This window comes from Periplaneta americana, chromosome 12 (genome assembly GCF_040183065.1).
Source record: "Periplaneta americana isolate PAMFEO1 chromosome 12, P.americana_PAMFEO1_priV1, whole genome shotgun sequence".
Lineage (NCBI taxonomy): Eukaryota > Metazoa > Arthropoda > Insecta > Blattodea > Blattidae > Periplaneta > Periplaneta americana.
The window spans coordinates 32,428,499-32,445,018 of NC_091128.1; the positions used below are offsets into that span (position 1 = coordinate 32,428,499).

The following is a 16,520-nucleotide window of genomic DNA, read 5'->3' on the forward strand; positions in this document are numbered from 1 at the left end:
GTGAACTATTTCCTGGTATTGTGGTTCTGGGTCTCTTTTACATCTACATTTAAGTTTGAGAAATTTGTTGAAATGTATTTTTTGTACTTCTGTTACTGATTTTTGTGGTAAAGGTTTTGAAAGTTATGAGCTATGAGAATTGTTAAAGAGCTTTAATATTGACATAACAAATAACTAATAAGAAATAACATCATAAAGACAGGTTTTGTAAATTAATAAGCTTGGAGGAGTTTCAGGATGAATTACAGTTTCACACATAACTGGATGGTTGTAAAGAAAGTATATTGTAAAATGAATGGCGATGTAAATGTTACTCATCAGGCTTGTATTGTGTGCGTGCAAAACCTCGAGTCTTATTAAAATCTTCATAATTATATAGATTATCTATATCAAGTGGAAGGATACTAAATAGGATCTTTTGAGAGATGAATCGGGCAAGGGAGTTAAACATAAAAATCTAATATCTTTGTGGTCGTTTGTGAACAGTTTTTGAAATATTCATACAAATAAAAGTGAAGAAATGGCAACATTGCAACACATATTCACATAACAGTAGCTGTTGAGTCAGAAAATTATGTATGTAACTGCATGAAAGATTAAGTAACTTACATCACAGAAGGATGTTGGTACCTGTGCATTTCCTCCTTTCTGCTCTAGTATTGCTTCTGACTTGCTTCTACTTTTACTGAATGCACATCTTTCTGTGACATACTTAGTTACCGATCTTCAATTAAATTGCAGCCAAATCATCAGTGCTATGCAACAAACCAATAAGATCACATTTGTTCGTATTTGTTCTACAAAATTCCCCAATATTACCTCTCCAATGTCTTCTATTTTCCTGGACTATGCGTTCCAAAATTAAACTAAAAATGCTATTTTTCTCAAACCCCGTTGACAAAAGACCACAATGTTATTAGATTTCTATGTTCAACTCACTGCCCTTATTCATCTCTCAAAGCGAACCTATTTAGTCCTCTTCCACTCTGTATAATAATTTTTTCTTTCGTCCATTGTGAAGAACACTAGATTCTAAAATCTCAACATATAAACCCCTGTTTTATTTCATTCGCGTGTTTAAATGTATTGGTTTCCAATGCCTCCCTATGTTGTCATCTAAGATATCCTTAAAGTCACAAAGGTGGAGAACCTATAAAGCAAAATGCATTAACCTTAATGACAGGATTATAGGAAAGGATGGTTAAGAAATGTAACATCTTTGCTGCTTATATATATGAGATTGTGTCAGTGAGAGTGGATCAGCAAAGCCATTTGTACCTGAAAGTAGAGAATGCTGTTGGATGATACAAAGACTGTCTTGAAATTCTACTTGCTACATTAAGTGGTCTAATATTGTAGGGTTTTTTTTATGTACTACAAACTTAGTGTGACCTAGAAACATATGTCCCTCCTATTTTACTTTACTCATGGAGGAAGCGATACTTATATATATTCATTTTAAAATTCCCTCATTCTCTACCTTCCAACAGGTTGGTGATGTAAGCTCACAGGAAGCACAATAATCATTGAAGCATATAGAACAATTGTAAAATGATGTGAGTTCTTTAATCTGTTAGCATTTTACATATTAAAAGATTGGAAGTGAAATCACATAGTTTTGTGAATAGTGAATGGCAGAATTAGAGAAATGTGAAATATGTTAGAATCTCTTGTATATGTTTAATTCACTCTGGCTTTCTGTATTGGACACCCAACAGTGGCACAACATCGCAATTTGTTTGGAGGAGGGGGTAAAAATTTTGTCGTGTGAAATTTTCATGACAAGTATTAGCATAATTATTGTGATGTGGGATTAGAGCAAATTTGAATTATGAAAAAAAAAAAAAAAAAAAAGATAAAAGCTAAATACACATTATAGAATAGATTTGAAATAAACATTTTTTTTAACATTATGTTAAATGTTAATTTTTATAAAGTTGATTGTATAGGCCTACAAGTAGGAAAGAAATTATTTAAAACATTACTTTAAAAATCTCTTATTTTTTACCGTTTTCACACTTCTCATAATATAATATAAAATAGTTTATTCCTAAAAATTTCCCTTATTAAAGAATTGCCACAAGGACAAAGTGTTAAGTAATATTTACAAACTAATTGATTACAAAATGTCAAGCTCTGATAAGAAGGAAGTGAAAAGTATGCACAGTATTTTATATTCTTACAGTTATCTTCCATTTCCATTTTCTTTTGAAAAAAATACGTGATCCTGGAATTAATGACGGACCTCTTCATACCAAAAGCTTACTATTAATAATACTTCGATCGATAAATAAAAAACCAAAACCTTGCATTATAAAACAAATTATTGATGAATACATAAACATGAAACAGCATGTTAAGTGCCCGACTTCAACAGAGTAGTTAAAACTACTTTTGAATTTATTGTTGTGGTGTTCTGAACCACAGACAGAAAGAGAATTCATTTCATTTAATTGTTGCAGTGGTTCGAATTTTGTTGTTTTTATTATTACTAGTAGAGTAAACTTACTTTGAACTTCTTTCATGTCATTAAAATAAATTATTGACTTTAAATTTTGATCACAGAAGAGTAAAAACTATATACTGTAGATACTAGGCTATAATATATTTTGAGAGGGTGAAAGCTATTATATTTACCATCCATCTATCTATCTATCGGCTCTACAACTCAGTCTGAGTCTTGCTACCTCCAGAAGTTTCCTCCATCTTTCTCGATCCAATTTTCTGATTTCTAATTTTAAGGCTATGAGCGTCATCATCCACATCGTCAATCCACCTGAGCTTCATTCGATCTACCTTTCTTCCTTCTCCCTTCTATTGTTATCAGAAATATTTTTCTAGGTATTTCATCCTCGCTCATCCTTATTAAGTGTCCTGCCCAACTCAATCTTAATAACCTCATATACCAGTACATTATAATATCTAGCCTATATCTTTTGTTAGTCAGCATAATTCTTGATTATAACATATGCGCCATACATCTCTGTCTGTTACTGGGCCATAAATCTGTCTCACTATCTTCCGTTGTAAGATTTCTAAATGTCTTTCTGGAGCTTTAGTGAGGGTCAGTGTCTCTGCTCCATATGTCAGAACTGGTGTTATTAAGGTTCTATAAAGAGTATATTTTGTTGATCTTGAGAGTAGTGTATTTTTAAAATGATTTAATAGGCCAAAATAGCATTCATTATATTTACCCCTCTGTATTTTTAAGGTGTAAATATTACCCCCATATTCTCCATTCTTGCACCACTGTTTCTGAGTTCAAATTTAAGTGACATCTGTGGTGGGCAAGAACAGTCTTGGGGCAGGTTTTCTCGGGACATTACTATTTCTCCTGCCATCATTTTACCAATCCTTTAATCATCTCATTACCACAATCAAACAGGAAGAGTAGGTTATAACAACACGCTCGTTAGCACATAATAATGTTTGAATGTGATCTGATAAGTAATTTGGAGCAAAAACAGATTAAGAGATAAAGACTGTACAAAACAGAAATTATACATTCTTTACAAATTCCTTCTATGTATGTAAGGTGTATATACAATGTAAGGTGTATGGGTAACAACATAATACAGAGGTGTAACAAAACAAAAGGCTTGTATGAGTCGGTAAAAATGTTTCAACTAATATTTTTCCATTTTTTTATCTCCTCGCAAAATTCAGTCTAAAATTCCAAATGATTAAGTATCATTATAAAAATATGTAACTGAAAGGAACTATTATTATAAGCAGAATTAATTATTATAATAATTGAAAGAAAAAATAATAAGTAGATGAAAATTAAAACTTTTACAGGTAGTGCACTTGAAGAGCCATTAGGATCTTTTGAAAAAAAATGTGTGTCTAAATTTGCAAGCACATTGAACAGTCTGATGCTTCTAAAATAAGATTATGTTTAATATATTTTAGCTTTGGTTAGAGACATATTTTCATTTGTATGTGCTTCAGATAAATCATTTGTTTTAATTCTGAGTTAAGATGTGTCTTAATACTTGTACTTTCTTTACACCTTGCTTTTGAAAGATTATAATCTGTAATGGTCATAATTAGCTCATAACTTAGAGTAACCATTAAAATTTGCTATTAGGTCATAGTGCATGAAACAAATAAAGAACTTTTGATAAAGTTCCCAGTTGATTCATCCCTGTAGTCTTCCATCATACTTAATCTCTCGGGTCCTGGAGAGCATGATGGATGCAAGTCAGTTCTCCATGTATTTCTTCTCAAGAAGTGTTCATTTACTCTGCATCAGTTTTTTTTTTCAAGTATTATTGTGTAGTTTAGATAGAAGTTAATTTTGAAAGTAGTTGTTAGATATTTTGTAGTACTGGCAATCATTATTTGTTTAGTTTTTTATGATTCATACTTATTAGTTTGCGTGACAAATGTAGGAAATTTGAACATTTCCTACATTTCGAATTGACTGTTATCGGTATGATCAGTAGAAGTTGAAAAGTATTGCGCACTACTTCTCTTATAATATAAGAGATGAGAATAATACTTCCAGTCTATAAGAGGGAATTGAAGTTCTGCTCCTTCTCCTTGTTATGGGTTTAATTTTACAACTGCTGAATGTCCGCAATTTTCTTTAATGCATACTGAAACGTACTACTCCTAATGGTGGCCAGATAGCTCATTTGGTAGAGCAACTGGCTACGAACTGGAAAGTCCCGGGTTCAGACCAGGTCCTGGCAAGAATTTCCCTTTGCTAAAACTTACAGAATGGTCCCAGGGCCTTTCCTGAGGATAAAAGGAGTTGGAGCAAGATGCCAATCACACCATCTTATTCTAAACGCCATTTCATACAAGTTGAGAGGATTTGAAAGCATTTCTTTCTCCTTCTACTTTCTCTGAGTTCGTCAGCAACAGCATAAAGTGAAATAAATGCTTTCACATCCTCTCAACTTGTATGAAATGTCGTTTACGCTGTCGCTGTTTAGTGCTGAGGTCAGTGAAGCATCGAGTTCTATCTCCGTGTTTCCCAGGCTCCTTCATGGCATACAATACCCTTTACCTTTACTTTTTACTATTCCTAACAAAAACGAACAATAATACTGATTTTCGATTTAATCTGTATTAATATCTTATTATGAAATATAAGTAATAAAATTAGAATATAGGGAAAAGATATCGATACTGGACATTTAATTGGATTATCTATAAAATTGTATAATAATTAAAATGTATCTTAAAAACAATAATCTCAAAGAAGAACTTAGCTACTTCAACAGAAAAATATTTACTCATATATTCTTTAGATAATATTTTAAGACTTCTTTATTTCTACAATGAAATTGTAGTGTTTTAATTTACACATAGCAAATCAGATTTTTTTGGTGATTTTTCAAGTTTTTCGTGAAAAATAAATAAAATATCGTACTAATGGTTAAAAATGTGACAGTAATTCCGTGAAAATTTCGTGATTGTGGTACATTATAGGCCTATACAAAACAATCAATTTTACACTTAATGTTACCCGTATATTTATTTTTACTATGCCCCTACCTTATATCAATTGTGTTAATGGTTGCCAGGCTGGTAACCTTCAGATCATCTTACCTGCAGAAAGATTAGGAAGACCCAGCCAACAGTGATCGTGTAACCCAGTAAAGAGAATAATAGAATTCCAATACTCTTGCAGCTAACAACTTCAACACTAATATGCTCCTTAAATAAATGAAATGTTTAAATACATATTCTTAAAATAACTAGAAATACAGCTTTTTCGTTTTTATCGCATAAATTAAGATTTGTCACAGAAACAGTCAATTTTTCACGACAAATTTACTGTCATAAATCAGTTATATTTATGATAAAAGCTGCATATCATTGTTGCACCTCCAAAATGCACTATGTGGTTTTAAAAAAAGATTTTACAGGACAAAGAAAAAGGCATTTAATTCCCTTGATTTTCAAAGCTACTTTCGGAATAATTTCAAGGAAAATGATGAAATTGTACCGAATGTAGCTTTGAAAATCAAGGGAATTAAAAGTGGCAATGCTTTTTTCTTTCTCCTACAAAATCTTTTTAAAAACACACAGAGGATTTTGGAGGCACAGCAACGATATACTTCTTAGTGCATCTCTCAGTCACATTTCGTGTTTGTCACTAATAAGAAAAAAGTCCCGTCCTGCACATAAGGTAGATAATGAACAAAGACCGGTAATAATAGTTTGGCCATTCATTACTTACATGTGTAAGTAGCCTATATTATTTATAGTTACTGAGGTTAAAAAAGAGTAGGCCTACGTCTTGAAAACATGTTCCTATGAAATAAAGAGAACAGGAATATGTGTACTATTGATAAACCAAGGTTACCCTTGCATTGCCATCATATAAAAATCAAAAAAGAAGAATATGTTCTCACCACAAAGAGGAAATGAAAACACAGATACACAAAGACACAGACACAAACACATAGACATAGACACAAAAACACAGACACACACTTTTTAATAAACTACTTCTTTGTTATCATAAAATGTCGGTTTTAAATCTTGGCGGCCAAAATATTGAGTCATCATTTTAAATTTATTTCTACAAAATTGATGCATACATAAACCATAAAGTTGTGAAAAAGAGTGAAAATAATACAAGTATAATTTTATTAGCCTTATTGTGAAGAAATTAGCCTTTATTATCGGCTTTATTTATAAATAAAGAATTCCAATACCCATTTTTAATTGTAATAATAAAAATCCATCTCAATGGAACTGCTTTTCATTCAATCAGAAATCAGACCAGCAGTTTGTTAATTTTATTATTTCAACGGATTACTAATTCCACAATTTAGGATATCTGGCTGACATCTACTGCTGACCACTAGAATCCAGAATACAAAGCAAAGGTTAATTTAAAAATAAAATACTACACAAAATAACTCCCTCCATTCTTTTCAAACTTCTCATTACAATTTTCTGTCACTTACTTATGAAGATCAGGTTTTTTTTTTTTTTTTTTTTTTTTAAATAGGGCATAGTAAATATTGAATTTACTGTGAAGCTTTTTAAAATCATTATAAAATTAATGATAGGTCCTTTCATTTATTTTGCAGAATTAATTTTCTTTCAATGTAGTGTGTTAATGCCGGTATCATGGTATTCATGTGTACACCATTTAGAGATTTTAAGAGACATAATCCATCTGTAAGCATTTCGTCAGTCTGACATGACTGTTTATGTTTGATTTATAACCTATTGATTCTTTTTCACTCCCTGAAATCAATGTAAATGGTTTTATTATAAATTAAACACTTATTATAACTGTATAAAAATACAGGACAAGTTTTATATTTACAGATTAATCTTTTGTAACTCTATATGGCCTGTTAATTCAGTAACTTTAAATTGATTGAAAGAGCATATGTCCCGACAATCCTGTTGCATATTGGACTTTTTGATGAAACAAAATCAGCTATGGAGGCTAGATGCGAACTTTTCTTACAGCCTTTTGAGACTGTATTAACTTGCAGGAGATTGTTGGTAGCAAAACAACTGCAAGAGTAATGCTCTCTCGTTTAGTTACAACTCAGTAGGATAGCTCTTGTGACATTAAGTTAACTTTTTTCAATTTTGATAACAATTTTTTGTGATAAATCTTAGTCTAAAGACAAATTTAAAATTTTATGTTGCATATTGTGATAAATTATATGCATTCATATAGTCAAGACTCGTATTATGAATGTTTGTTTCCATTTTTCGTATCAAATTACTGAAATACAAATTTCACATAATTGGTTCATTCCCATAATTAAGAATCATGTACTCTGAATTCAAAATGACAGGCTTAATAGTGTAAATATATTTCAAGACAATGTAAAGAGGAGTTTTAAAACATTGTCGTAGAAGGATGTGTTGTCATATTAATGAATGTTCATCCTCGAAAATAGAATCCTACTATTAAAGAAGAATATAAAAGTACTGATTAGTTTCATAGATTGTCTTTTCTATTTTCCTTCTATATAAAGAATAAAAATTATACTGTACATACTGTGCATTCATTTATTTTATTGGAGAACAAGCTACAGCCATAAAATTTACTGTAATTTAAAATTTCTGATCTGACTCAGTTTAAATTATATTACCATAGTCCTCCCTGGTATGTGGGTTCATTGGAGGAAATAGATTTTTAAAAGTCCTAAATGCGGCATCCTGTGTACAAAGAAGTAAATTAATTGATCTGTACACAATGGCTTTATTTTAAAAGTTATGTAAAAAGTATCTTTATTCTTTACAAAAAGTTGTGTTAATTGAACTGATTCCAGTTGAGGAAAACTAAAGACTTCGTTGTCAAGTGCTCGGCATTGGAAACCAACCAAGAACCATTTCCTATTTATTCTTGAAATAGGTAACAGAAAAGGGAATTTTAACTTATATTTTATTAGCACTGATGATCTCAGAGTTTAGTTACCTAGCTTCTGACCTACACGTAACTAAAAGAAAATTTGTTAAGTAAATTTGTAACCAGAAGCTGAATTTACATAATGAATTAAATTCCTGGATTATTTTGTTTCATGTAAATAATTTTAGTTTTATTCATTGTTATAAATGAATATTGAAGTACTCTGTTGTTACATTTACATTAGCCGTTATATTACATATAATTTCGCCATCAGGTACCGTAATCAATAATAATGTTACAAATCATACGAAATTGTTTCATACTTCAGAAGAAAAACAGAGCATATACATAGTCATTAATATATTTTATTGAGAACTGACTTAACTCTATACATGCTGCAACAGCCCATATGAGACTGGCAGAATTCTATAGCAAGAGGAATTGTACTTACTTGTTATTATTTACTGTAAAGATTGAATGAATGTTAATATATAGTTTCAGAAAATATTTGTGTCAGTAGTAGATTTTATTATTTGCTCTAAATGTTCATGAATTATTGTAGAAGTACTACCTATTTTTGAACAGAAGTTTTGAGGAACAGAGAAGCTTTACAACACTGTAATACAACAAATACAAGGGAATTCTTTACAGATGTCACTGGCTGCTGCTTCTTGCTAGGCTAATCTGTTGGTTAGTGATGAGCCGTCTGCCAGTAAATTATAATCCTCTCTCTTAATTCAAGTAAAAATGCTGCTGAGCGTTATTTAACTAAATTTTTAAATGATGGCCATTTTCTGTATGTATGCCCTGAATTTTTTTCAAGTATATTCCCGAAATCTGATGGAATTCTTCACAGAATTATTAAGTATTTATCTCTTGATATTTTCTTTGTATTCATATAGTGAAAGAATATTATTCTCATACATTCTGTCCCATAATTGAGAGTCTCACAGATTCAAATGGGGAGAACGTGTCACACTGGAAACTCATAATGTGATCACCAAATGGTGTTATCTTGCACACATTACACATAACTACTTTCGTTCTCTGCCAATTCAGCGATGATTGGCTTTGGTATTTGATTCTATTAATTTCTATTTTCTTTTTAAGTTTATTATCTGTTCAAAAAATGAAGAGTCCAATATTTCTGTAAGTAGGCCTAATGATCGTACCTTAGTCCGATTTTTTAAATATGTAGGGAATTTCTCATATTTCACCTGGAAACTCTCTACAGAATTTTCTGTGACACCTTGTTCACGAAGATGGTCAGATGACGTATCAGAAATAAAAATTCGTTGTTGAAGACTTTATCTTAGTTTCACAAAACAATTACTGACTGCACACTGATTGCATTCGTTCAGCACTAACATCTATGTAGCATCTGTTCACATCACAACTAATAACAGTGAAATGGCACTGGAGAGAGAGGTATCACCAGGGAACACATTTTCTCTAGTTCCATGGCATTTGTAAAGAATTTAGTCATACCGGTACCTATAATATAACATATATATATATATATATATATATATATGTATATATATATATAATTAATTTATGCGTAAGCTAAGTCAATAATCATATGTTCTTTACCACTATGTAATATATGTTTATTAAAACAACTTTACATTGGTCGTATATTATTATGTAGCATTAATTTTAAAATCTAATATTGAAATATTATAAAGTACTGGTGCCATATTATTTTAGAGCCATGTAAGCCATAGAGGCTAGATGGATTTCTAGAGATTTCAAGTATTCTACACTGATATACAGCTTAAGCTCATGCATTTCCATAGGAAGGATTCCTGTTCCTTTCATCTTCTATCGTCAAAAAACATAGAGATATTTGTGTATCTGTGTTATGAAAAGAAACAATTTATTTGATACTTTCTCGATCATTAACTTGTACTATAGTACGACTTAAGAGAGATATTTAAGCTGTCTTACACGTAGAGAGAGTTAAGTACCTAACTGTAAATCTGTCTGCTATTATTATTTCTTCTTATAAGTAATGTGTTATGATACAGTAGAGTAAACAACTCATTTTACAAGTATATATCCTCAGCTATAGGATTCTCCAAGTAAAGCAGGAATAACAGTACTGATTCTGGTTATTTGTGTCTCCCTTTTCACAGCCCCTGACAGTAACAATGGTCCCTGTGAGTATAATCTACTTTACTATGTGTTTGTTGTATGTGCTTTGCCAGCTTTGCTGCAATGTATTGGGATAGGTGTGGTCATAGTATGTCATTCTGATAGTTGATGGTTATGGTTGTAGCATGGGGTGCAGGCGTAGTATCTAATGCTTTCAGGTACAGTACAATATAGTATACTTACTGATACCAAGTTATTTAGATAGGTAGCTAAATATATTGATATTTGCATATTGTGGACTATTAGGCAAATGATTAGTACATCAGTTTTCATACCAGATAAGAATTTTACTTCCCCCCCCCCCCCCCCTCCTTGCAAGATCAGATATTTTATTTCTTATTCATCTCAGAGTTCCTTTATAGAAATAATGTCCTGAAATTGTAGATCAATTTGCCACCATCACGTTCCAGGAAGTGGATCTATCTTACACCAGGATGGTAGCAGGTAGGTGATGATGGTGATGATCATTATGATGAAGATAATTATTATGAATAATGGGAAAATGGTGAAATTCTGCCAGAAAAAATAGGACACTCACAGAAACCTGTCCCCAAAAATATTTTTCATCAAAAAGTCCCTTTGAATCCCCGAGATTTGAACCAGCATGTTCAGTGTATAGTGCTAATGCTCTAATCATACAAGTAATGGCGCTCTGAAATTATAACAAATATAGTAAAAATTTATCAAAATGAAATGAGCGACATGAATAACAAACACTTAAATCAGCAAAATTAGTGCATCAAATGATGGTGGTGATGATGATTATGATTATAATGGACAATTTTTTCTCGAGCTATTAAGCTTGTTCCAATTCAGCTTAAGATATTCCTGAGCTCCATCTTCTTTTGGCTGATCCAAACATCTCTGTCTAGACTGATAAGAATATGTGAATTCAAGAAAACAGTTATAATTTATTCGTAATAGATATCTTCACAATTTTTCTGGTATGAGTTGGAAAGATGAAAGATAAAAGAATTAAAAACCGCAGTATTCAGTCTCTGACATGGTCAAATATTTGTTGCAATCTTTGTTGGTATGTTATCATTTGTCGTGATATGACATGGATTTTAAAAAGTAAATTTTTCTATTATCTTTATCATTGTGGCACTTGAGTATTTAGGAGAAAGGTACCGTACCAGAAAGCAGATTTAATGTAATTTGGGTAGTAGATTTATGTAATAATTAGTACGTAGTTTTAGATCACTAACTGTTTCACTCACTGTAAGCTTTTCTTAACATAATTGCCTGAAAGGTGCATTTTCCATTTCATTTTTATTGCAATATTTTAATTTCATTGCACTGTGTTTATGTGGTCCACACATTAAAATAATGTTCTGGCAAGCCTGCTTCTGATTTGCACTCATTAAATTATCAGTAATGTATAAGGATGTACATAGCATAATTTGTATACAAAATGATCCCAGTTAATGTGTTGTTATTGCTAGCATGATATGTGAATAAAAATGAACCATTTAGATTTATTAGAATTTGTTTCTTATACCGGTACCTTTAAATGCTTAAGGATGATGTTTAAGTTATTTTTTATTTTTGTAAGTACCGGTATGGATGTTTTTGTTTCTATGATAGAAATGAAGGTAAAGAGATTCTTACTTCAAGTGGTGACCCACAAAAAGTCAGCCATGTTAATTGAAGAGGAGTTTGTACTGAAAACTTTCATTTGCTGATTTCATGTAGAACATACGACGTTTTGAAGGTTAGGTCTATGTTTATATTTGGATGAAAGGAAGATTAAGGTCCTACTTGATAAATACACATGACTGACCATAACTAAGAATGGTAAGTGAGACATTATAGGCAACCATAGCAGATACCGGTAATGGTTCCAAAAAAAAGCTATGAAGTGGGAGGAAAAAAATGTAATTCGATGTAAGTAGTATAATAATTTTATAAAGTTTATATAGCTATATTGGTGAAAGTGGATGAAGTAAACACAGCAGTTGGTAGAATACCTGTGTCTTTGAAATCCATTGAAAATATGAAGAAGCAGCATATAGCCTAAAGAGATTTCCTCATTAACTACCAGTACCTCAATCCTAATTTTTCCGAAATTAGGATCTTACTTATCGAAAATGTAATTACGAAATTTCGAACTAGTGTAGAGGTCATTTATTGAATAACTATTCCTTTCTGAAATTTTCTTTCAGTTTTTTTTCAATCCCATATCCCTTTGATATTTTTGCCCCATCGACTTTCATGTATGTTTTACTTCTATTTTATATCAACTACCACATATTTTATGTTTATTTACTGTACTTTGTACACTGGCACTCAAAAATGACTGTTCCCTACTAATCAATAGTGATCGACAATTTGTTCGTGTAAGTGTGGTTTTTTTAGTTATTACTTCTATGAGCATATTCTGAATCTCAGCGCTGAGCAATCTGATGGCATCACGGTGTTCCGAATTTCACCGATGGCATCTCTGATGCTCCATCGGTGTCGCACCGGTGCCATCAGTTTGCAGATGTGGTGGCAGTCTCCATCGGCCGCTATCAGTGAATCTGATTGGTTCTTGTATAGGGCGGGAATTAACAGATGAATGACATTGTGCACTGTTGTGTCATGGCGGTGTGTTCTGCTGTATTGTTTGTAATGAGCACAACGTAAAAACAATATGTTTATGGCTTATGAGCGGACATGTCAACGAACCAGTTATTACTACCGATTCAAGAAATATATTGTTTATGCTCCCTTTTCTTTGAACGAGATGGGAGTATGGAAATATCGCAAAATTTTGCTAGCGTACCACAGACAACAATTTATACAGTAGCCATGACAGCCATCGATCCTTCCAGCAGTTTTGTTCCTATTTCGCTGCAGCGTGACGTCATTGTTGTCCACTGGTCTGGTGAGATTCGGAATACACTGTATGAATATATGGCAAGGATAAGTCAGTGTCGCCAATAGTAGGTACATAAATATACCTGCTTTATAGAATTCAAAATTTCATTTCCCTCTAGTGATTGTAAAAAACACTAGATTTAGCGGGAAACTGCTGATATTGTCAATTATGAGAATCATTTATACTTAATCTACATCAATATTTTCCCAACTACTTTTTCACATGTCCCAATAATAAGATCACCTATTGAGAACTATAGGAACTATTTCAAAGTTTGTCAATTTATAATTATCTTTGGCTCTGACTAATCCTGTGATTAGGAAGTTCGCTTACACAATCAGAAACTTGAAGGCAAGATATCTTTGAATGTCATTGTATACTTACTTGCAAAAAAAAAAAAAAAAAAAAACAACACTTCAATTTTTTTACATTTTACTATAAGATCTAAGTTAATGCTAGTGATAATAATCATACCTACCGAAAATATTTAGGTTACCGCAATAAAATACTGACATTTCGTTTAATTAACAATTAATTTGTTTTCTACTCTGAAACATACAGCCATTTGTATGTATATACTTTTTTTTTCTTGATTATTTACTGGTGCTGTATCAACTATGGAGTTATTTAGCGTCAGTAGAATTGGTGATAGCGAGATGGTATTTGGTGAGATGAGGCCGAGGATTCGCCATAGATTACCTGACATTCGCCTTACACTGGGGAAAATCTCGGAAAAAACCCAAACAGATAATCAGCCCAAGCAAGAACTGAACCCACGCTCGAATGCAACTTTGAATAGATAGGCAAGCACCTCAGCCAATCGAGCTTCGCCAGTGGCCTTGTATGTATACCTTAAATTTAAAAATATTGAAGTGTTTTGCTTTTTGATTTGGCGAGTGCAGTTCTTCCTTTCTTAACAAGTTACATTTTGGAACTCCCTATCATTCTGTGTTTGGTTGCCTGTAATTTCTCGCTTTCTGGCCTAACTTATCATCAGTCAAATGGATATAGTCATTAATATTTAGTCTACTTCAACGAGTAGGGTAACTTTTCAGTCTCTTCTCATCATCTTCGAAACGTTTTTTATATATTTCGTCAGCAATAGAAAAAGTTCAATATACAGTAGATCTTTCTTGTATAAACCACCATTGCTTTCAACACCAAACTGCTACAGGCAGAAGTTAGTGTTACTTTTATACATCTGCACATCAACAGTGGACATGCATAAGTTGTAATAATTATATATTGATTTCCAAGGAAAGTAATATACCAGTATCACGGAAATATAAAATATTAGTACATTGAATTATTTAACTTCTTCATTACTACTGGTAATTACTTATTCCTGTTTAGATTTTCTTTGTGAACGTAGATTATTTTTGAGAGACTTTTTCGAATTATATTGACAGGATTGTGTATTTAAATCAGAGCTTTTGTAATAAATACATTAACTGAAAATTCTTCTTCTTCTTCTTAATCCACTCCTCTGGTACCTTTCAGTGTTGAGGATATGTGAGATCTCCATCTGCTACTTTCTGCTTTCTGTGTTAAGGTGACTGCCTCTTCAGACATTCCACTCTTCTGCAGTGCCTCTCTAATTACATTTTCCCAGGTTTTCCTGTAGTCTTCAGCCCTTCTACTCTAACCTCTTTTATTAACCTCAGTAGGTGATCTGTCTTCATCCATTGTACGTGGCCAAACTATTTCAACTGTTGTTCTTGGATAATCTTCTCCAGTGACTTCATATTTAATGCTGTCCTAATGGTTGTATACTTACTTACTGGCTTTTAAGGAACCTGGAGGTTCATTGCTGCCCTCACATAAGCCCGCCTTCGGTCCCTATCCTGAGCAAGATTAATCCATTCTCTATCATCATTTCCCACCTCCCTCAAATCCATTTTAATATTGTCTTCCCATCTACGTCTTGGCCTCCCTAAAGGTCTTTTTCCCTCTGGCGTCCCAACTAACACTCTATATGCATTTCTGGATTCGCCCATACATGCTACGTGCTCAGCCCATCTCAAACGTCTGGATTTAATGTTCCTAATTATGTCAGGTGAAGAATACAATGCGTGCAGTTCTGTGTTGTGTAACTTTCTCCATTCTCCTGTAACTTCATCTCTCTTAACCCCAAATATTTTCCTAAGCACCTTATTCTCAAACACCCTTAACCTATGTTCCTCTCTCAAAGTGAGAGTCCAAGTTTCACAACCATAAAGAACGACCGGTAATATAACTGTTTTATAAATTCCTAATGGTTGTATTCCGGATTTAATCCCGCCTAGTCTTTTTCTCTATTTTTCTGAGATCTCATTTCTTCCACGTAGAATCTACTCTTGGTTCTCTCAGTCAGTGTCCAGGATTCACACTGTATGTTAACATAGGTATATAGGTAAGCTTATAAACTGCTGTCTTTGTTTTCTTTGTTATCTCTTTCATGTTGAGGAAGTTAATTTGGATGGCATAATATAAGTGGCTTCCCGCTATAATTCTTTCTGTAATTCTCTGTCTCCATCTCTCCATTGAACCCAGACTCAAACTTGGTGACCTGTTCAAGCTGTTCCTATTGATCTTATATTGTGATTCACGTTCTTCTTACTGATGTTCATAGTTTTTGTCTTGTCAACATTTACCTCCATTCCTTTAATCTTCAGCTCCTCTACCCATACCTTGATGTTATATTTTAAGTTCTTTTCATTAGAAGCTACAACTATCAGATCGTTAGCAAATGCCAAATCAACTGAAAAATACTTATTTTAAATATGGCATTTATATTTTAAGTTTTGTGCAAATAATTAAGAAGTAATCATTCTAATTTACGAAATTTATATTAGAAATTCAAGCGTAAATATATTTATTTATTATTCCTTCTAACCATAAAAATTAATAATTATGAACAAATTATGATGTAGTGGTAGTGGAAAAATGGAACAATGGTGGGAAAAAAATGGCAGGGCAACCGAAATACTCGGAATTGTTTTATCCATGAGAAGTCTCGCATTATCTACCTGATATCATACTATTATAATTGGAATATAGTTCTATGAAGTATCGTATGTTAATTTATTAAGTGACTATGGGAATACAACTTGTGTAACTTGTCATTGCTGCATGGGGAAGCATAGACAAAGCAAATGAAATATATTATTACTGGTT

At 32.3% G+C, this 16,520-nt stretch overlaps 1 protein-coding gene across 3 annotated transcripts in view; it reads left to right on the forward strand.

Annotated features, from left to right (window-relative positions):
- The window catches only part of LOC138710218 (fat-like cadherin-related tumor suppressor homolog), a 369,088-nt gene that overhangs the window by 254,568 nt on the left and 98,000 nt on the right, over positions 1 to 16,520 (forward strand). For 2 of the 3 annotated variants that reach the window (XM_069840878.1, XM_069840880.1), the window contains one exon: positions 10,483 to 10,506. The exons of the other annotated variant lie outside the window; for it this stretch is intronic. In XM_069840878.1, the coding sequence (XP_069696979.1) occupies positions 10,483 to 10,506 (24 nt within the window). The remainder of the gene's footprint in view (positions 1 to 10,482; positions 10,507 to 16,520) is intronic. 3 annotated transcript variants of the gene reach the window in all.